Source organism: Manis pentadactyla, chromosome 2, assembly GCF_030020395.1.
Source record: "Manis pentadactyla isolate mManPen7 chromosome 2, mManPen7.hap1, whole genome shotgun sequence".
Classification (NCBI taxonomy): Eukaryota; Metazoa; Chordata; class Mammalia; order Pholidota; family Manidae; genus Manis; species Manis pentadactyla.
Genome location: NC_080020.1, coordinates 213,289,038 through 213,309,818, shown reverse-complemented (window position 1 = coordinate 213,309,818; position 20,781 = coordinate 213,289,038). Strand labels below are relative to the sequence as shown.

The following is a 20,781-nucleotide window of genomic DNA, read 5'->3' as shown; positions in this document are numbered from 1 at the left end:
ACATAATACGCCACCTGCTCGCAGCTGCCTACCTCCAGCTTTCATTGCCCTGGCCAGTGCATTCAGTCCCCATCTAACCCTCAAACCAGCCCCAGACCTCTCAGATGAGGCCTCAGGGGGCCCTGGGCTGAACTCGGCCGGCCTCCCCTCCTCGGGGTGGAGCTGGCTCCGACTTCTTAGCGTGGTTCCAGTAACTAGGCTTTTTATGGTCCCTATGTGGTGTCCCATTTCATCAACTGTGTCCCTGACCAGTCTCCCTGCCGTGGAGTTCTGTTTTGTTTCTTCAGACCTCCAGAAAGCCTGCCCCTAACCCTAGTGCAAGGTGAGTCCCCTGCTGACTAGTCCTTCCTGGGGCTTCTTACCTGTGAGCTGCATCTCTGCACACTGCCTGCTTCCCACATGCCCGCCTCAGGGCCCTGTCATCCTGGCCCATCCTTCCTTACCCACTGCTGGCCTGACCAGCAGGGGAGACGCCCAGCTCCACAGCAAGCAAGTTCCCTAACCCTGGCTTCTCACAAGCCTACCTCAGCCCCGCCCTGCATAGGTAGCTGGCCTTCCTCCCATTGCCTGTGGCCCAGGCAGCTCCCAGGGGCCGCCCATGGCCCCCAGGGGGCTCAGGCCCAGCACAGCCCTGCTGCTGCTCAACCCTGCTGGGCCGGTTAGTGTGGCTGCACAGCATCTGCGAGCATAGGGCTCGGTGTGTGCAGACATTTCCCAGTGCAGGGGTGGGTGGTGGCCCCTCCTGGTAGTTTAATCAACTGTTCCTTGGGTGCCTTCGAAGAGATATCCCTGTCGTCCCTACTTTAGTAACTGCACACCCTCTCTTAGTTGGAGTTGTGGCCATCCCTGGGGGAGGCAGCCACGGGCCTCAGGACCCAGTTTAACATGTTCTTGAATCATGATCTATTTCAACATGAAAGGACTTGAAGTTTATAATTTTCCCAACTTAAAAAGCAGCTTTACAGCAGATCTGGAGGACTGCCCCTTGGCTGTACCACATGGGTGAGAAGTCTTATCTTTTAACAACTCACTGAGCAGGCATTGAATCACCCAATCAATGCAAATTATTTTCTCAGAAAGCACTTCACAGCTTCCAGTGGAAACATTCCAAGATTTGCAGCCAATATCCAGCTTATTGGCAGAAGCAGGGTTGTGGCATGAATGACCATTCTTCACTTCTAATATCAGAAGTTCTGCAGATGACCTAGGAATCAAGTTGACTGAGAAGCCTCAGGGGAGACTGGCATGTGTGTGTGTGTGTGTGTGTGTGTGTGTGTGTACACCCACATGTCCTCCTGAGCTCAAGCCCCAGCTGGGCACGGAGAATAGTCTGCTTGTTTGGGAGGCTTGGTTATACCCACTCAGTTTGAGAGGCATGAGGATGCGTAGGGCAGAGCGTTTGAGACACGCCTCTGAGACATACTTAGCCTGAGAGGCAGTACGGCTGTGCTAGGCAGCTGGAAGCTTTGTGTTTAGGGCTCTGCAACTGAGCTTGGGAAGAAGACAGTGGGGCTGTGCGTCTTAATTCTCCCCAGTCTTATCTCCAGAGCAATCAGCTTCTAAACAAAGTTAGTAATGGGGACTTGAATGCTGTGCCACTCTTTAGCCTTAATAAAACAAAGCTTTTCAACCATTTGAACAACTATGCATGCTTTTAGGCAGATGGAGGGATGGAATAGTCATGGGTAATGAAATGTGATGAAAAACAATGGATTCTAGTGCCAAGCACAACTGCTCACATTTTTGCTCTCTTCCTTGCTGTGCGATCTCAGGCAAGACACGTGTGTGTGTGCAGGGAGGGGGATCCAGGGAGCAGAGCTTCAGTTCTCTTATCTGCAAAACCAGGAGAATGCTGTTTTCTTCACTGTTGTGATGATTGATTTCATGGAGTTAACCCAGGTAAAATACCTACCCCATCAGGCATGGGATAAATACATTTTATCCCTATATTAAGGCCAGTACTTGAAGGATTAAAGAGTGTCATTGAGAGGCCCAAAGTTAGAGTTTACCTTTGAGCCCCAAAGCAAACCAGGATCTGGGACTGAAAATGGCGATTGTTGAGAGTTTAGCAGACTCCCCTGGGCAGGGCACCTTCCAGGCCTTCCCAGGCACCTCAGTAGCAGTGTGGCTGGCCCACCATCTGTGGGCCACATGACGCTTGGCTGTCACCCTTTGCCTCTGGGGTGACTGGCATCAGTGTGACGCCACTGGCCAGCCTGTCAGGCCTCTTCTTTCTGCTGGGGCTGGTCCTGGGGGTGGCCGGCACTGGCCTCCCGCTGCAGCCCGTGGCCCAGAATGCAGAGCTCTGGGGGCGATGCGCCCCTGCTGCTGCCCTTTGGCTCTGAGCGCCAGGAGCTGCTCCGCGGCTCTGGGTCCTTCAGACTCTCCTCGCTGCTGCTGCTGGGAGAAAGGACAGGTGTGGATCAAACAGTCCTCGCTGTTCCTGGGGCCCCCTCCCATTCTCCATTCTGCCTCCCGCAGTCCCTCCCCACCTGTCTCACCCACAGGCCCCGTGGACCTTTGCTGCCAGGCCCCCGCCTTTCTGTACCAGCCGGGCCCGCTGGCACCATCCTCGTGTGTGCCCTCTGTGGGCAGTCACTGCAGGAGCTGTGCTGCCAGCGTTTCAGCTGACAGGCTGAGTCCTGTTCTTCCCCTGATGTCCAGGATCCCACCGCTCTGGACCAAGCAACACCCTCATAAGCTCTGGGAGCTGGGCCTTTATTCTGTTTTTGTTTTTAAAGTACTTCTTGTTTAATAAAGGGCTGGCCTTAGCTAGTTGAATTAAAACAATACCAACAATAACAGCAAAAAAAACCCAACCCCTCCTTTGCTCAGCTGTCACCCTTTCCTGAATGGAGTAAAATGGAAATTGCTTCACCTGGGTCTGGCATTTGGCTGGAACAGAGCCTCCCAGCTGCCAAGTGAAGCAGAGAGAGGGGCTTTGAGTGGAGAGGGACCCCCAGTGTGCACTGGGACTGCAGAAGGGAGGATAGTCATGAGCACAGAGCAAGCTTGGGGGCCAACCTCAGAAAGCCCTTCTGGCTTTGTGCTGGCAGGCTGGCTTTACAACTCCTGTGTGGAGGCTGGAGCCTGGCTGGTTGGGTTCGAATCCGGGTGAAGCATGAAAAACTGAGTATACTAACTAGCATATGGCAAGTGTTCAATAAGTGGTTTGCTGCCACCCTGGTGCTTTGTAGCATGAACAGGAAGTCGCAACTGCAAAGGACCCTTGGGACCATCCTGCCATGCAGAACTGGGCCCAGCTCCCTACATGCACAGAGCAGAAGGCCCTTCTCTGCCTGTGACAGCACGTTCTCGACTATTCCATGAGCTTTATTACGCAGTGCGCTCATGTGTGGTTAGGCTTACTTGGGATATCAAACCAGTGGAGGACAAGGTTGAATTTGGATCCTCACAAAATCAAAGTGGCAGGAATGTGGGGATGTGGGGGTTAGCCCTGAGACTGTCATACATATGTGATTGGCAGGCAGTGAGGAACCCACAGTGTTCCTTAGAGTCAGTCTCATCTGTGTGTGCTTCTGGCCCTCTCATTGGTTCCTGCAGGACCCACTGTCATTGTGGGCTACAGCTCCCACCTTCACTACTTCTCCCTGTGCCCCTTTTGCAGCGGGGGAGGCTTCTGCACTTCATGCATGACCCTTTGCTGCTCCCCAACTAGAGAGGCTGGCAGGGACAGAACAGGCATGCTCAGAGCATAGGCTGTGGCGTGCAATGTCAGTGGCCTCTGACACCGAGGTCTGACAGATGATTTGGTTCTAGAACTGTCTCCCCATGTCCTAACCGGGTTCCACATCTGCAAGAGGCTCAGGCTAGGAAGCTGATTTTTCCCACTGTCACGACTTGGCCAGTTCTACCTGTTCCCAGAACTGCTGGGGAGGCAGGTTACCCCCCCTGGTCACTTGGGAGCCTAATTCAGGAAATGGGGTCAGGGCTGCAGAGAGCAGTCCAGCCCAGGCAAAGACTAAAAGCACCACATGAGGAGAGAAATTCTGGATCCTTGCTGACTGCTCACAGTGCCCTGGCATGCTGAGACCTAGAGAATGGCACCTCTGCCAGGGGATTCCACACATAAATAACAACTGAAGCTCAGTAACTGAGCTTCCTGGGTAAGCCTCCAAGGACTGCTCCTGATCCCCTGGGCCCCAAGATCAGGAGGATGTAAGCAGCATCATTTATTCTATAAACAGGGCTCGCTCCTAGCATGGGACGACCAGAAAGGGGTCAGTGCCAGATGCAGGACAGTTCATCCTGCAAGCTTTCCCCGGCTGCAGGATACAGTGGGTGTGGTCACATCCCTGCGAGTCCCTGCTCAGGGAAACTGCCCATCTGAGCAGTTTGCTCATGGGCACTGGCTTGTTGGCTAGCTGCGTGATCTGGGAAATCACGTTCAGTTCCCTGGTAGAGTTTCCTGTATGAGGAGAGCAGAACAAAAATGCTTGTCATCTACAGAGCAGAAAACACTTGGTGCTTTCAGCTGGTGGGCTTCTGCTCCTGGACGCCCACTTTACAGGGTTGGGCGAAGGGTGGGGTGGGCTAGGCAGTGAGATTTTCCCATCACCGCCATCATGTGCTCACAGTTTCACCTTCCAGAACGGCTTAGAGGTGTGGTCTTACCAGGAGTCAGGGAAATGGATGCACGTCATTATGTGACCATCCATGCGACATTGGGAAGCCTCCTCTTGATGAATCCTCTCTCTTTCAAACTACAAGTACTTCTCTCCATCTCTCCAAATACTGAGATTCAGGACATAAAACAACCTTGCAGGCTGACCTATTTCAAGGAGAAGCCCAAGAAAGGGCATTATTTTCTTCTTGAACAATTTTATGTTACTTTATTATTGCTCCTGCTGTTTTAAAATGTTAGTATTTTTAATTAATGCCATTTTATTGTTCCTATTCTCTCAAGCTCTTCTCCTGAAGGGCACAGATTTAGAAATCTAATAACTGAATAAGTGGCTAGTGTGAGGAATAATGCATTAACACAGAGGTTCTTAGATGAAAGGCACTGTGCTGTGGGAAGCTCATTTTAGATTTAAGAAAAGAGCAATGTTACATTAAGATTCTTGCAAAAATAATCAATATTTCATTTCTTTCAAGTGGCTGGGGAAATTTATATAACTATAATAATGCACAACTTTCCCAAGATAATATCTTTATTTAAAATTGACTGCCAAGTGCTTTGTAAAAAATTACCATTTATGCCTTGACATACTGTGAAGGCTGTAATACGTATCACTCTGGCAGAAATAAGCTGCTGATTTACAGAGTTGTGGGCACTGCAAAGATAGCAAGGACTGGTGTTGGTTGAGCTTTGTCTGATCTGATATCAAGACGCACTGATAAGATTTATTGCACTCTCTAATAGGCCTCAGATTTACATTTTCTCCCCATGCTGCAATTCTGGAAAAGATGCACTTCCCTGTGTGTTCTGTAAAACAGCCACTCGGTCCTGTGAGTCTTTCTTTCAATGTCCAGGCAATGGCTAGACTGTGACTCATGGCCCATTGCAGCCACATGCCCAGGCTTGTCTGCATCGCTGGGTCAATGACATGCAAGCCAGCTACCCCTCGTGTCAAATGCACACACAGAACCCAGTCAGCCAAGGGCAGGAATGGCAGCTCTTTGCCTGGGTTTTGGTTCTTGGTGTTTAGGAAGAGTCTTGTTCTTACTCTACACACCTCTGAAAGGGGAAACGGAGATGAGGCTAGAACGGAGAAGTGGAGGCAGGTCCTCGGGTGGATACTAGCCACACATTTATGTTTCATACCTCCAGGACCAGCCGTTCTCAGGGTGTGTTCCCTGGGTGTCCCCCAGACACTTTTGGGGAGATCTGTGAGGTCAAAACTATTTTCATAATAATACCAAGATATTATTTGCCTTTTCCACTCATTCCTTCATGAATGTAGACTGAATCTACATGACACTGACTGCAGAAGCAGGTCTGAGAATCCAGCTGTCTTTCTGTGAAGTCAGACACTAAAGAGATTTGCAAAAATACGTCAGTGCCACTCTTCTCTTTTGGCAAATAGTTTGCCAAATATTTTTGTTCTGGAAAATATATTTACTTTTCATAAGAATATATTATTTATGTTAACATATAACAGGGTCACTTAAAATTAATAAGTATTTTAAATATTTCTCAATTTTCGTTTATATTACGGTAAAAAGCAATAGCTACAACCGACAAACACAAAAGCTCTTTTGGGTTCTCAACAAATTTTAAATAAAAGTTTGAGACCCTCCCACATAGAAGTTGCTCTATTGCAGTAAACCAGAAGGGAGAGAAATCAGGCTGCTGCCTCCAGACAGGTGACAGTGACCCAAACAGGGAGGCAAGTCACTTCTTCTCAGTTTCCCCACCCGTAAAATAAAGGGGTGTGTGTGGTTGGACTAACATGATTGTTTTAAACTTTTTAAATACAGCAGTGCCTCTTTTCAGTTAAAATCTTTCCTGGGACGCTGAAATGAGTGACAGCGGATGGTACCGTGGCTCAAGGTTGTGGGGCAGGGGAGGCTGGACATTCCTAGACCTTTTTTCCAAACTGCCTGTTTGTTGGAGTTCTGTTAGAAAACTGCTGACCCAGCTGATCGTAAAGGCCCATCAGCTCTGTTCTCAGAACAGCAGGGCCACGGTCTGAGGAGTCTCCCTTACCTGCTCTGGCCACGCTGGGATTCACGAGTGCTGCTGGTGAGGCCTGGGACAGGCAGGGGAAGGCGGAAGCCGGGCCGGCGGTCAGACACTGTCCTTCTGACAAAGGGCTGAGGGTTGAGGGCACACAGAGCCATTCCCCGACGTGAGTCCCCCCTCAGTCGTGGCCCTGAGCTGCTCCTCCAGCATCCTGTGGGGGTCCCATGAGGGCCTCCAGCTTCAGGTGGCAGCGATGGTGCACTGAATGGGTGGGCTGTTGAGAATGGCCATTTAGCTTCAAACAGAGAGGGGGTGGCCGGGCAGAATACAGAACGTGTGTTCTCAGATGCTTTGGCCACGGCTGCCTGACCATCTTCAGCACCTCTTGTTTCCTTGCACCCCTGAGTGGGGGATGCTGTCAGGGATAGAGTGGGGCCAGAGGATGGGGAACTGGCTTCTGTATTCTGGGTCTGGGGGCTGAAGACCTCATGATGAGTGGGCGGGCTCACCAGGGGAAGGCTGGGTGGGGGTGTCAGGAAAGCTCCTTTCTTCATTGTTGGGGGGCTTAGCACCCTGGGGCTTGCCAGAGGGCTGACTGGTGGGCTGGGGGAGCTGTGCACGGAGGGGACACTTGACTGGACAGGGCTGTGGGTGGCGGGCAGGCTCGGGAGCTTCCTGAGCATCCAGTGCGCCTTTGTGGGAGAGGCCTTCCTGACCAGCAGGCTGCTTCTCTCTTGGCTCTGCCTTTTGGCCTCTGGAGAAGGTGGCCCTCGAGTTGATCTGGCCAGGCTGGGTTCTGAGGACCTGCTCTGCCCAGATGTGTGGCTGGAGTGGGGCCAGGAGATAGCCTGCTGGGGATGCCTGGGGAGGCCTGTGGCCTTGCCTGCCCGTGCCTGCCCCTGAGCCCCAGTGCTCTCCACTGCTGGCTTTCTGCGGGCTGCTGGTGGGTGGTTCGGCTTTCCAGAATTGCAGCTGTCCTTGCCGCTCCCGCGCCCTGTGCCACAGGGCCTGGTGGAGGCGGCAGTGCTCCTGCTGGGCAACAGGTCAGTGGGGCTCAGGGAGGCTCTTGGCTTTGGGGAAGCCCACAGTCTCTGGGCAGGGCCAGCCCCTCCCAGCCCTGGCACGTGGGTCCCTTCAAGGGAGCTCTGTGCCGGCTTGCTGCTTTCTGGGGGCTCCAGAGAAACGAATGATTTGTCCATCAGGATTTCCAGAGGTGGTGGAGGGAGATGCTCCGGGTCCTGCTCTGTTTCACAGCTGAGGGCCTCACTCTTGGGCTCTCCTCCTGGAAGCAGAGGCAGAAAAATAGGAGCCAGGGGCCTCCAGCCTGGGTCTACCTTGAGAGATTCTCTGCCTACTGCTGGAGAAATTTGAGGCTTTGGATACAAGGGGGCCAGTCCCCTGTAAATGGGAAATCTGGGAGGCATGCTGGGGACCCCCCACTTCCTGAGGCGGGGGCTTGGCCCAGAGTCCTTGGAATCTCCCAGCATCCTCAGAGTCTCATTGGAGCTGAAAGTTTCAATGAGTTTCCTGACTGATGTTCTGGTGGAACAGCCACTGACAGTCCAGTCCTTGGCCCCAGGGGCCTCACAGGCCTTCTCACCTGATGGGATGGCATTTGGAAGCCCCTCAGCTTTCTCCTGCCAGGGCTGTTCACCCTTGGGGCAGGAACTGCATTTCTGCAGAATGCTCTTGTCCTGACTTGGCAAAATGCTGAAGTTCTTGGTGAGGGATGCCTTCAGCTTGCTGATGGTGTTGCTGGGGGCAACCCTGCCTTTGCTGCCGGGCCTCAGAGCTGCTGCTCTGGGCCGCAGAGCCTGCTGTTGTGCGCCCAGGGCATAGAATGCTTCCAGCCTCTGGCTGAGGTCTGTCTGGACCCTTCGCAGCTCCCGGAGGGTAGAATCCTCCATGTGGCTTTTAAGAAAGACCTCTGACTGGGACCTCCTCTGCCTCATGGGGACCGTCCTGCTGCCATTGACTGTTCTAGGTCTTCGTGGGGCCACAATTTTCCTCTCCTCCTCCTCTGCCCAGTCCTCATGCCCAGAGGGTGCCGGGACAAACTTGATCCTTTTGCTGATTGCTTCCTTCATCTTCAGAAACATTTCCTGGGCTTGGGAGCTCCTCAGCCTCCTGAGGTGGGGCTGAAATGGGCTTTCGGGGCCAGCAGGTGAAGACTGAGGCCTTGCATGGGAAGCATTTTCCTGCCATGGGCACAGCTTCGTGCTGCTGACTTCGTCTTCCTCCTCCTCTGTGCTGCTGTCCTCGCCGTCACTGAGGGATGGAGTGTCCATTACACTGGAGCCTTTCGAGAGCTGCGTTTCCACGGAGATCCCAGTCTCAAGGGAATCACACGGAGCGCTTTTGCCCATCTGCAAAGGCCTGCAAGCAGGATTTTCTGGGCCTGTGCTGGAGGGGCGGGCACTCCCGGCTCCCCTCTGTGCTGATGGCTGAATCTTTGCTGTAGGAGGCCTTGAGAGTGGGCAGTGCTGGGGGCTGTCCGGACCCACCCAGAAAGGACTTTGCTGCCAGGTATGTCCTGCCAGCCTGGCTTCCACTGTGGGTGAAATCACTGGCCTCCATTCTCTTGGACCCAGCTCTAAGTCCCAGCTGGCTTGCCTGCCCAGCTTGTCTGCCAGCTGCACAGACTCACTGTCACCACCAATGCCACTGTCCTCAGAGGATAAGGGTGGGCCCTGCACCCCAGGGTCATTGTGGCCACTTGCCAAGTGCTCCAGCTGCCCCAGAGCCCTCAGGAGGCGGTCATCCAAGGCCCTCTTTGTGCTCAGCTTGTTTCCCAGGTGGCTTGTGGTGGCAAGGTGGTACCTGCTGGAGCCCTCCAGGAAGCCACCGGTGAGGGAGGCCACTGTGCCGCAGAGCACCTGCAGCTTGCTGACTGTGTACTGCAGAAGCTGCTGCAGGAGATCTGGCTGCTTCCGGGGCCCTGCTTTCCTCAACGGCCAAGCCAGATCCTCTCTAACTTCTTGGAGGAGCATTTCTCCATCCTTGGAGATCTCCCCCAAGAGCCGGTTGACCTCATCAAAGCACAGCAGCAGGAAGCTGACCATGGGCTGCAGGTGCTCCTGGGTCTGGGTGGCCTGGTGGATGATGCACAGAATCGCTTCATATTTGGAGAGGCAGGTGTGCAGATAGGTGTAAGCATGCTGGTGGGCCTTCACCAGGGCCTCGGGGAAGTCCACTTTACCTTCAGACTCCTGGGCAAGACAAACAGCTTGGCATCCCGGCCTGTGGCCTTCAGGCTTTTTTTCCCATTTGGAGGTCTCTTGGGTATTACTTTCTTCCCCAGAAAAGGCTGTCCCTTGTGACTTATGGGAACTCCGTGTCTTGAATGGAATGTCCTTAGCCATGTGGCCCTGTGATTTGTTCCACTGGGAAGGGGAGGTTTGGGTTTCTGGGATCAGTCCTTGCACATCTTTCCCTTCGCCTGCATCGGGATCTCCTGCGAGCTGACAAAGACCTTCAGCTGGAGTTCTGGTCCACCTGGGACCTGGCTGCCCCTCTGCCAGCCTCTGTCCCTGGGATAAGGCCGCCCCAGAGTCATAGCAGGTGGAGCTTTGAACCGGCAAAGGGATGGAACATCTTTCACTGACACCCTGATGTCCTGGCAAAATTTCTTTGGGCTTTTTAAAAAATTGGATGCCACTCTTAGCAATGCTGTTAACAATGTCACTGCGGGAAGGTGCACACCCCATGATTTCAGCTTGGGGGCATCTCTACCCACATCCTTGACAATTTCAAAGAATCATATTTGAAAAGGGAACAAAAGGCAGTCTTACTTGTCCATCCAGGCAATTTTCAGGCCAGAATCCTTTGAAGTCCATGGTGTGAAGTCCTAAACTTGGAGCCAATTCCTTTACTTCCTTGGCCTGCCCTGTAGAGGTAGTGGCGCCTGTCGTCTTGTCCTAAGTTTTGAACCCTCTGCTGTTAGTGAGCAGCACGGCAATCTAAAGGACCTTAGTCTCATGGATTACGGACCTGCGCTTTGCTTGTGTCCTGACAGATGTGGATGGCAAGCGGAACTTTAAGCCTATTAGGTTAATCATGCCCTAGCCAGTCAGCACTCAGTGTGTTCTAATATAGAACTTCTCAGCATTTACTATCTTTGGAAGTGGATTATTTTTGCACGTGCTTATGCTTTTAATTCCGTTCAGATGCCTGCCGTATGAAACCTAGAGAAATGAGCCATGATTGCAAAAGGCTCCGGAAGAGACGCATTTGTAGGAGAGAAGGAAGGGCTCACCAATTACAGATCCTGGCAGAGAGGTGACCTTCGTGGCTTATGAAGGGCAAATCAGCCAAGTGTGTTCCAACCTGTTAATGTCAAGAAGATCCCAACACATACAATAGATAGTTGTTGAAGCAATATATTGTTGTGTGGCTTATAAAAACAACCTGTCTGTAGTGCTGGAGAATGTGTCTAAATAGGATAATGAACACAAAAGGCAAGGTAGGTTTCCTTTAAACTAGAAAAGTGAATTAGATAGCAGGGAAGCTGCACCCCCTGTTTTGGAGGGGGAAAGCAGAAAAACTTACTGCCAAAAAAAGCTGGTCACTGTGGACCATGGGCTCAGGGAGGCAATATCCTTACAGTAAAAGGCTTTTTATTAAAACTTTCTCATAGGAAAATAAGCTAAAACTGGAGAGCCATTTGGTCATTAGGAGGAGAGCTAAAGGGAAAAACATATTTTCCTTTTTCAGCACAGCTTCTACTCAATCTGAGCATGGTGCCCCTGCCCACGGCTAAGGGTAGCCGCTGCCCACTGACGCTCCTTCTACACTTCTCACGCTGTCAGTGAAGTCTGGAGCAAGGGCTTGCAGGAGGGGACTTGGGTTTAGATCCTGACTCCTCCTCCTTTTCATTGGGGGAACTTCCACAAGCTATTTAACTTCCTGAGGAAGGGCTCATCTTTGAAATGGGGATAATCGTACCTACTTCATGGGGCTCTTGCGGGGATAAAGTCAATTAATGCATGCCAAGTGCTTGGCATAGTGCCTGGTAAGTGGTTGGTACTCAAAAAAAGGGGTAAGAGTGTGGAATTTTTATTCCTTTCCCCCTGGCATCTAAGACACATAAAATAATGAAAGTCGTAAGGAAATTCACTAGTTTGTCCAGGACCAAGCTCCATCCTGTCCTGAATTGTCTGGAAATAATTTCCTACTGGTGGACTTGCAGCCCCAGGGTCTGGGTCTGTGCCACTCTGTGTCTATGTAGAATGGCCCTCTGCTCCGGACACTGTCACCTCAGGGTTTTTCTAAGGCCGCATTGTGTCATTTCCCTGCTCTTAAACACACAACAATTCCCACAAGCTGAGGAGGAAGAAGGGCTTTATATTTAACCACTTGTTACTTTTGAACATTTATTTTGTTGCCAGCTTTTAGTTTTTCTAATAGAAAAAATGTTGCCTTGAGCAGCTTCTGGACTTGCTCAGATTCTGGCTTTATAGTTTTCATTTTCTCTTCCTGAGCCCCGTACAACCAACAAAAATAACACTGTGGGTATCGAGACAGTTTCAGAAACAGAGAGGATTTTGAGATACCTCCTGTGCCGTGAGCCAGCTGGAAACCAGCTACTGGGGCTGTGTGCAGAGCCTGGTGCCCATCACAGCCCTATGCCCCAGAGTGCATAATTAATAAAGTTCTCTGATCTGTTTATTTGAAGCAGAGCTCATGGGAGACACAAAGCTGACTCAGTGCCTGGGGGTGAGCTGTGTTAGGCATCAAGAAGTTTCATTTGTCACAGCGCTGGGCTGGCTCGGTAAACAAGTGTGCCATGTGGGAAGAGTCTTCTCGCTTCCATTTAACAGAGTGGAAAGCTAATCTGAAGGGTTCTTATGTAACTTCTTCTCCTCTTGGGATTTGGGCCCCTACTTGAATCATCTTGTGAAAACCTTTGATCTAAGTGGCTAAGATTATTTCCAGACAAAAGATCAAAACAAAAGTATTTGCCTGGAGGATCAGCTGTCAGATAGCTCTATGCCTTGTAGACTAGTTTTCTTGATTATTCCAAATAATTTAGAAAGCTCTTTATTCATTACCACTTATTTTCATTAAGACTAATTTTTGTTTCTCTTTCTTTTCAAATTGGGGCTGCTTCAAATGAAAAAAAGAAGAATTACTTTGAGTGGGAATATAAAATGACTCAACTACTTTGGAAAACTGTTTGACAGTTAAATGTACACCTACCTTATGCCCTATCAATTCCACTCCTAAGACTTTACCCAAGAGTATTTCATCTATGCTATGTAGTCTATATTTCAAATCAAAATGTCCTAAATGTCCTCTCCAAGTTTGGCAGAAATTCATCCATTTTTTTTTGACTAAGAAAAGCTGTTTTATTGAAATAGAATCAGTTTTTCCTATAAATCAGGTATTTACCTCAGGTTAGGCTAACTGCTATAACAACCCCCAAATCTTAGTGACTTAGTATAGTAAGTGTTATTATTGTTCCACAATGTCAGTGTCAATGTTCTTTGTTGTATTGTGAGCTTACATAGCTCAGGCTCTTTCCTTCCCTACCCCTGCTCTTTCTCCTACTGCCCAAGTCCATGCAGACCCCCTAGCTCTCTGCCTTTGCCTCCTCAGTCCCAGACTCTCCACCTGTAACAGTGAAGATAAGACGCTGGCCTCATGGGTGGAATGTAAGTGAGAAGGAATCTCGCCATTTCCTGGGGTTACAGTGTAATGAGAGAAACTAGCTAATCGTCTTTGTAATATTGTTGGACAACTCTGTGTGGTTTTTCCTTATATTTAAATACTGTAACTTTTTCTAAGAGTTTCACAAAATTGCCCTTGGATTGAAGAGCAGATAGCAGATTCAGTTCTCTTCACTTTTACATCCAAAGAATGGGTTGTCTGTGCTGAATGGGGGTGAGGCACCAGCCACCACTTACAACCTTATCTGAGAAATTTCATTTGGGTTCACTCACAACTGTTTTGAATACATCCAGTTACAAATTCAGGATTACCAAGACAAAAATAGCCTCTGTCCCCAAAACACCCCCCTGTATTTGTCATAATGTTTAAGGGAGATTACTATCCAAGGCTGACTCTACAACTCATGCAGGTGATACTTAAAATACTTGAACCAAATCAACTGCAGCTCTGACCTTGGACTTCTAACCTCTGGAAGCACGAGAAAATAAATTTCTATTGTTTAATGCACCCAGTCTATGGTATTTTATGATAGCAATCCAAGAAGACTAAGGTGAATATAATTTTATACAAATGGCATATTTTTCTTTATTTTGGAAGCAATATGCTTAAACAGAAACTTGTATATGAATGGTCAAAGCAGCACTATTCATGATAGATAAAGGTGGAAAGAACTCAAATGTCCATCAACTGATGAATGGATAGACAAGAAGTGGTATGTCCATACAATGGAATATTATTCAGCCATAAAAAAATGAAGTACTGATATTGCCACATTCATGAACCTTGAAAACATTATGCTAAGTAAAAGAAGCTCGATATAAAAGGTCACATACTGTATGATTCCACTTATATGGCATCTCTATAGGCTAATCCATAGGGATAGAAAATAGGTTAGTGATGGCCAGGGGCTGGAGTGATGGGTGAATGGGAGTGGCTGCTTAATGGGAAAAGGGTTTTCTTTGGTAGTGATGAAAAGGTTCTGGAATAAAATAGTGCTAATGGTTTCACAACCTTGTGAATGTGCTAAATGCCACTGAATTGTACATTTTAAAGTAGTTAAAATAGTAAATAGTGTGTTGTATGTATTTTTACCACAATAAAAAAAGCAATAAGTTCAGTATAAAAATTTAGAAAATATCAAAGGTATTAAAAATTAATATCTATCCTGTCTCAGTAAAGACAAGATCTTGCTGTACATATAAATTGCAGCCTCGTTTTTTCTTATTCTGTAACACATTTGTATTTCTACCACTAAATATCCTTCACAGCATTTTAAATGGCTACACAATAGTCCATTAAATAGAAGAAAAAGTTTCTTTACTTAGACTCGTATTATTGAACATTTAGATTATTTCTATTTTAAGCAATGCTGAAATATCCTGTAGGTAAATCTTTGACCACATTTGTAATTATTTTCTAAGGATCAATTCTGGGATGTGGAATTGCTTAGCCAAAGAATGTAAACTTTAAAAAAATTAATTGACTTTATTTGTCTCGAATAGTTTTAAGTTCACAGAAAAACTGAGTAAAGACTTCCCATCTATGCTCCCTCTACCTAGTGTCCCTTATTGTAATATCTTATATTAGTGTAGTACATTTGTTATGATTATTGAAACAACATTGATACATAACCATGAACTAAAGCCCATACTTAATTCATATTCCTTAGTTTTTACCTAATGTCATTTATCTGTTTCAGCATCCCCATCCGGGGTACCACATTACATTTAGTCATCATGACTTCTTAGGATGCTCTTGGCAATGGCATTTTCTCAGACTTGCCTTGTTTTTGATGACCTTGACAGTTCTGCAAAGTACCGGTCATATTGTAGGATGTCCCTTAATTGGGATTTGTCTGATGTTTTTCTCATAATTAGATTGGGGTTATGGTCTTTTGAGAGAAAGATCACATAGGTAATGTTCCACTTTTATTCCATCATATAAAGAGTACATACTATAAACGTGATTTATGACTGCTCCGTTGACCTTGATCACCCGGCTGATGCAGTGTGTGTTAGGTCGCTCAACTGTAAAGTTTTTTCCCTACCCTCTTTCTCTACTCTGCACGTCCACTGAACAGTCACACTTAGGGAGTGGAGAGTTATGCTCCCCCTGAATATAAACATTTTTGGTACAAATTGTGAAATTGCTCTCTAGAAGAGTTATACCAGTTTACATTCCCAGCAGCAGTGTGAATATGTATCTGCTTTATTGCAAATGTGCCAGTATTGGATATTACCCTTTAAAAAATTTTTGCCGATTTTAAAGAAAATGCCATCTTGTTTTAATTTACATTTATGAGTTTATTTGAGAGTTTGTAAATTTAAAAAATTCTATGCTTTGTTGGCCATTTGCTTATTTTCTCTCAGGGATTACATGTACATCCTATGTTCATTTGTAAAAATTGGGGGTTATTTTTGTTTTGTTAATTTTCACAATATTAACATTTTGACTGGTCATATTTTTAATTGATCATAACATTTGATTTGGCCATGTTGCCAGTATTTTTTTTTAAGTTCTCCTTTTGCCTTTTAATTTTGTTTATGGTGATTTTTGGAGTACAGAAGTTTTCAATTCACATACTCAACTATCAGCTTTTTTTCTCTGTAATTTCTGTTTTTGCTGTTAGGTTAGAAAGGCTAAATTTATACTTTGTAAAGTACCTGGACAAATTTACATTCAGGTTGCTAATTTATTATTTTTTGAGGAAGTTATTATTTTTATAATTTGAGTTCCTGTGAAATGGGAGGACATGACTAGTTTGAGCTTTTTCTCTGAAACAGTTAACAGTGGACACATTTCAAGATGAAATTATAAATTATGGCCTCTCTTAGGGATCTGAGACTGGTTTTAATGTTTTAAAGAATACTCAAAATGGAAGTGAACTGGTTGACATAAGATATCAAGTTCTTTGGAGCCATAAAATGACAAACAAAAAGGGTGACTTGAAAATGTGAAAATGACAACTTGAGTGAGAAATGAGCTTCCTAAGTGAATTCCAAAGTGTGATTATTAAGTAAAGAGGCTAATTTGCTCCCCATCCTTCAGTAATTGACATATCCAAATGAGCAGTCAGAAATGGGCAGGTGGACTTGGGGGTAGGGGGTAGTGGAAGTGACCGTGAACATGTATTTCACAAAATATTTTTAGAATAATCTCATTCAGAATTTTCTTCTGACCCAATTTCAGTCATGAAATAAAATTGGTCTAGTTACTGTTAAAAATTTCACACAGTAAAATATGAATGGAAATGAACCACACTGTATTGTGGCAGACAGGTGGGAAATGTTAACAGACACGCTTCTCTCTCCTTAACACTCATCAGATCTCTTCCATGCACTGCAAGCCCTTTCCCCACAGCCGTGCTGGGAAGCCCTTCAGCAGAGCAGCTGAGAGCAAGACAGTGAATCACCGAGTTCTACGTTCAAGGACCCCACTCAGGTATAACACAGACAAGGTGTCCCCCCAACCCCACCCTCTCCAGTATTTAAAAAATACCTCCTGACCTGGGAAGGAGAAAGAGTTTGGAGAGAAGCCACAGGGTTATGTGTGGTTGTGGTGCTCTCTGTGCCCCATCTCTGACCTAGAGGCCTCAACTAGAGGGTCCCAGGAGAAGAGGCCGGGAGAGCGAGGCAGCCAGCCTTGGGAGAGGTGCCTCAGGTCATCTTGATGTGACAGAGCGTCTTGATAGACAGTGGTGTGGCATGTCTAGGCAGGAAAGGATGGGAGACCAGCCCTCCCCAGTCTCCCATAGGTCAGAGTGGCATAAGAGGACACCCACAATGTCCTGAAGACTTCTCTGTAGAACACATTTTGCAGGGAAAGAGAGTAAACCAGTGGGCCGGCCCAGGATAAGGTGTGAGGAGCAGCTAAGGAGGGAGCCGCCCTCTCAATGGAGAGAACTAGTGGGAACCCCTTTGTGTCCCAGGTCATCTTTCAAGGGAGCATGTCGCTTGCTATGCCCAGAGCTGGAGAGAACAGGTTAAGACCAAGAAATGGGCTCCTTGGATCAGCCCTTGAAAGCTGAGATTAGTTTTAGGGAAGAGAAGGTGGGGGAAAAGGAGAGAGAGTTTTAAACCTAATTGTGTCTGAATTATAAACTTAAATTGGCTAAGAAATGACTGTATTTGAATGAGTTTATCTGAGAGGGACTAGATTAAACTTTCTCTGCTTTGAGGCAGAATGGTGGCTCAAGGCAGAAATTACACTCAATTATAGGAGAATAGAGAAAATTATGTTTTTGCACACTTGAGTCAGTGACTGGGAAATCCATACTGGCTCCAATAATCATAGGCAGCCAGGGGTCAGTTAAAATCTCAAGAACAGCCTTACGGAATCACCACGGGCTGCTCGTCCAAGTTATTACCCGATCTGAGGCTACAGCTCAAAAGGCCAACACTGTCACATCATCAGAAATCATGACAACATCCATTCAGACTTCTGTTCAAAATGTTCTCTTTGTATCAGAAAGCAGTGCTGCTGCTTGTTGATGGATAGAAGACATGTTTTTGGAGCTCTGAGGAGGCCCAGCACAGGCTATAACCCTGTGACCAAAAGGGGGAGGCAGGAAATCGCAGGTCGTGCAGCATGACTTCCGTTTGCCCTCCTCGGATCCATTCCCACCCCTCTCCACCCTTCCTGGCACCCAGGGGGCAGATCCCAAGGGCATCCTGGGCTCCAGGCCCCAAGAGGGAGGAAGAAGAGTGAGTTGGGGTATTGATTTCCCCTTTTTCTTTTGGGAGAGTCTCTTCAGCTTCCTGGGGCTTCTTCCTTGCTGAGAAGTGAAGGTCCTGGCCCATTAACAATTTTTCCTCTGTCATTGCTGGTGGCAGCCTAGAGGTAGGTTAAAGGTCAAAATTAATGGTCTCTGGCCCTTTAAATCTGGTCTCCATGGCACCACAGGCAATGTCATTATTATGTATCTGCTGCCTGTTGGGAAGCTGGCTGGTGCACTCAGAGGAGAATTCCAGCACTGGGAGGCAAGTCAAAGCCTGCCACCAGCCTGGCTTTCCGGAAGTGGGATCTGCATAGGGGCCCAAGGAAGCCCAGTATGAAAACACCTATATCCATAAAGCCCCAACTAACACTCTAAACAATTTGTGCTCTTGTTAAGGAAGAGTCATGAAAAACTGGAAATTTTTTTTCTGGATGACATTGAGAAAACTGGGACATGATGTGGTAAGTTTCATTGTAAGATGAACCTCGTGCCCACCCAGGCCTCCAATGAAACCTCATTCCTGCTAAGGCACATCTTGCTAAGGCTCAACTAAGGCTGAGCATCCTGGACAAAGCATACTATAATTTTAGACAAATTAGCATGGGTTTCAATAATTGGAAATATACTGTGAAGCCATTTAGATATATTTTACAGAAATGCATCTTTTCCTGTATAATAACATCAAAAGGTAAAAATGTTAGTTCATGTTAAAAACCTGAATGGAGTATTAAAAATGCTTCCCAATCCACTTTTGTTTTCCTTTTTTACAATTAATGAACCAATATTGTCTTATTATTATTAACTAAAGTTCATAGTTTACATTAGGGTTCACTCTCTGTGTTGTACATTCTGTGTGTTTTGACAAATACATAAGGCCATGTATCAACCATTACAGAACCATACAGAATAGTTTCATTGCCCTTAAAAATCCCTTGTGCTGATTTATTCATCCCTTCCTCCCTCCCCAGCCCCTGGCAGCCACTGATCTTTTTACTGTCTCTAGTTCTGCATTTTCCAGAATGTCATATAGTTGGAATCAAATAATGTGTAGTCTTTTCTGACAGGCTTCTTTCACTTAACAATATATATTCAAAGTTTCTCTAAGTCTTTTCATGGCTTGATAGCTCATTTCTTTCTATGGCTTTCAATATTCTCTTATATAGAGGTGCCATAATTTGTTTATCCATTCACGTATTGAAAGACATCTTGGTTGTTTACAATTTTTAGTAACTGTGAATAAAACTGCTCTAAATGTACATGTGCAAGTTTTTGTGTTGGACATACGTTTTCTGATCACTTGGGTAAATACCTTGGGAGTGAGATTGTTGGATCATAAGGTAAGACTATACTTAGTTTTGTAAGAACTGCCAAAGTGTGTTCTAAAGTGTCTGTACTATTTTTGCATTCCTACCAGCATTGAATGAGAGTTCTTGTTGCTCCCCATTCTTGCCAGAATTTGATGTTGTCAGTGTTTAGGATTTTAGCCATTGTAATAGGCTGTAGTGGTATCCTGTGGTTGTTTTAATTTACAATTCCCTAATTGCATCCAATGTTGAGTATCTTTTCATATGCTTACCTGACATCTATATATCTTTTCTGGTGAGGTTTTGTTCATATCTTTTGTCCCTTTTTGTTGTTGTTTTTTTCTTATTGTTGAGTTTTAGGAGTTCTTTGCATGTTTGGAGTATAAGTCCTTCAACAGATACGTATTTTGTAAAGATTCTCTCAGTGTATGGCTGTCTTTTCATTCCAGCAGGGTCTTTTGTGTAGCAGAAGTTTTAAATTCTAATAAAGTCCAAATTGTTCATTTTTTTCTTTCATGGATCAGGTATTTGGTGTTGTACCTACAAAGTCATTACCAAAGTAAAATCATCTAGATTTTCTCCTATGTTATCTTCTGGAAGTTTCACCATTGTACATTTTACAGTTATGTCTATGATCTATTTTGAGTTAATTTTTGTGAAAGATGTATGTCTTTGTCTAGATTCATTTTTCCACATGTGAATGTCCAGATCCTGCACTGTTCATTGAAAACACTATACTTTTTTTCCATTGAGTTACCTTTGCTCCTTTGCAAAGATTCTTGAGCTATATTTGGTTGGGTTTATGTCTGGGCTCTCTATTCTGTTCCATTGACCTATTTGTGGTTTTTTTTGCCCTCTCCACACTCACTGTCTGGATTATTGTAGCTTTATAGTAAGTCTTGAAGTCAAGTCTTGTCAATTTTTTGGCTTTGCCCTGTTTTGGTGTTGGTTATTCTGGACCTTTTTGCCTTTCCATATAAACTTTAAAATCAGCTTGTTAATAGCCACAAAATAACTAACTGGGATTTTGGTTGGAATTACATTGACTGCATAGATCAAGTTGGGAAGAGGTGACATCTTAATATTGAGTCTTCCTATCCACACACAGAATCTCTCTCCATTTTTTTAGATGATCTTTGCTTTCATTGGTGTTTTCTAGTTTTCCTCATATTGATCCTGTATATATTTTCTTAGATTTGTACCTAAGCATTGCTCTTGCTCCCTCTTTTATACTAATGTTGGTGGTATTGCATTTCTAATTTCAAATTCCAATTGTTTCTTGGCAAGGAATTAACTTTTGTATATTGGTCCACTATTTAAATGTCTTCTTTTCCCTTTCTGTGCTTTCTTCTCTCTCTTGAAAGAGAAGAAGGAACTCAAGAATTGGTAAAAAATATTATACATTTTGTTTTCAGTTACTAGACTTTATTTTTAAAGAGCGG

General features: G+C 46.2%; 1 protein-coding gene across 2 annotated transcripts; it reads right to left on the bottom strand.

The window, feature by feature from the left end:
* Positions 1 to 1,537: 1,537 nt before the first annotated feature.
* PCARE (photoreceptor cilium actin regulator) lies at positions 1,538 to 10,631 on the bottom strand. 2 transcript variants are annotated; one of them, XM_036903600.2, is made up of 2 exons: positions 6,674 to 10,631; positions 1,538 to 2,400 (listed from the first exon to the last, which is right to left on the bottom strand). In XM_036903600.2, exons 1-2 carry the CDS (start codon positions 10,354 to 10,356, stop codon positions 2,220 to 2,222), a joined length of 3,864 nt encoding a protein of 1,287 aa, XP_036759495.2. In that variant the 5' UTR covers positions 10,357 to 10,631; the 3' UTR covers positions 1,538 to 2,219. The 2 variants fall into 2 exon arrangements, with proteins under 2 accessions (XP_036759495.2, XP_036759496.2); XM_036903601.2 differs by having other exon boundaries at positions 1,538 to 2,397.
* Between the last annotated feature and the right edge of the window lie 10,150 nt (positions 10,632 to 20,781).

Bases quoted from the DNA above. Each gene is read 5' to 3' on its own strand.
- PCARE (XM_036903600.2), bottom strand. From the start codon at position 10,356: ATGGGGTGTGCACCTTCCCGCAGTGACATTGTTAACAGCATTGCTAAG. The intron at 2,401-6,673 runs GTAAGGGAGACT...CCTTTCTCCCAG, and splicing joins TCCCAGCGTGGCCAGAGCAG to CAGCAGCAGCGAGGAGAGTC.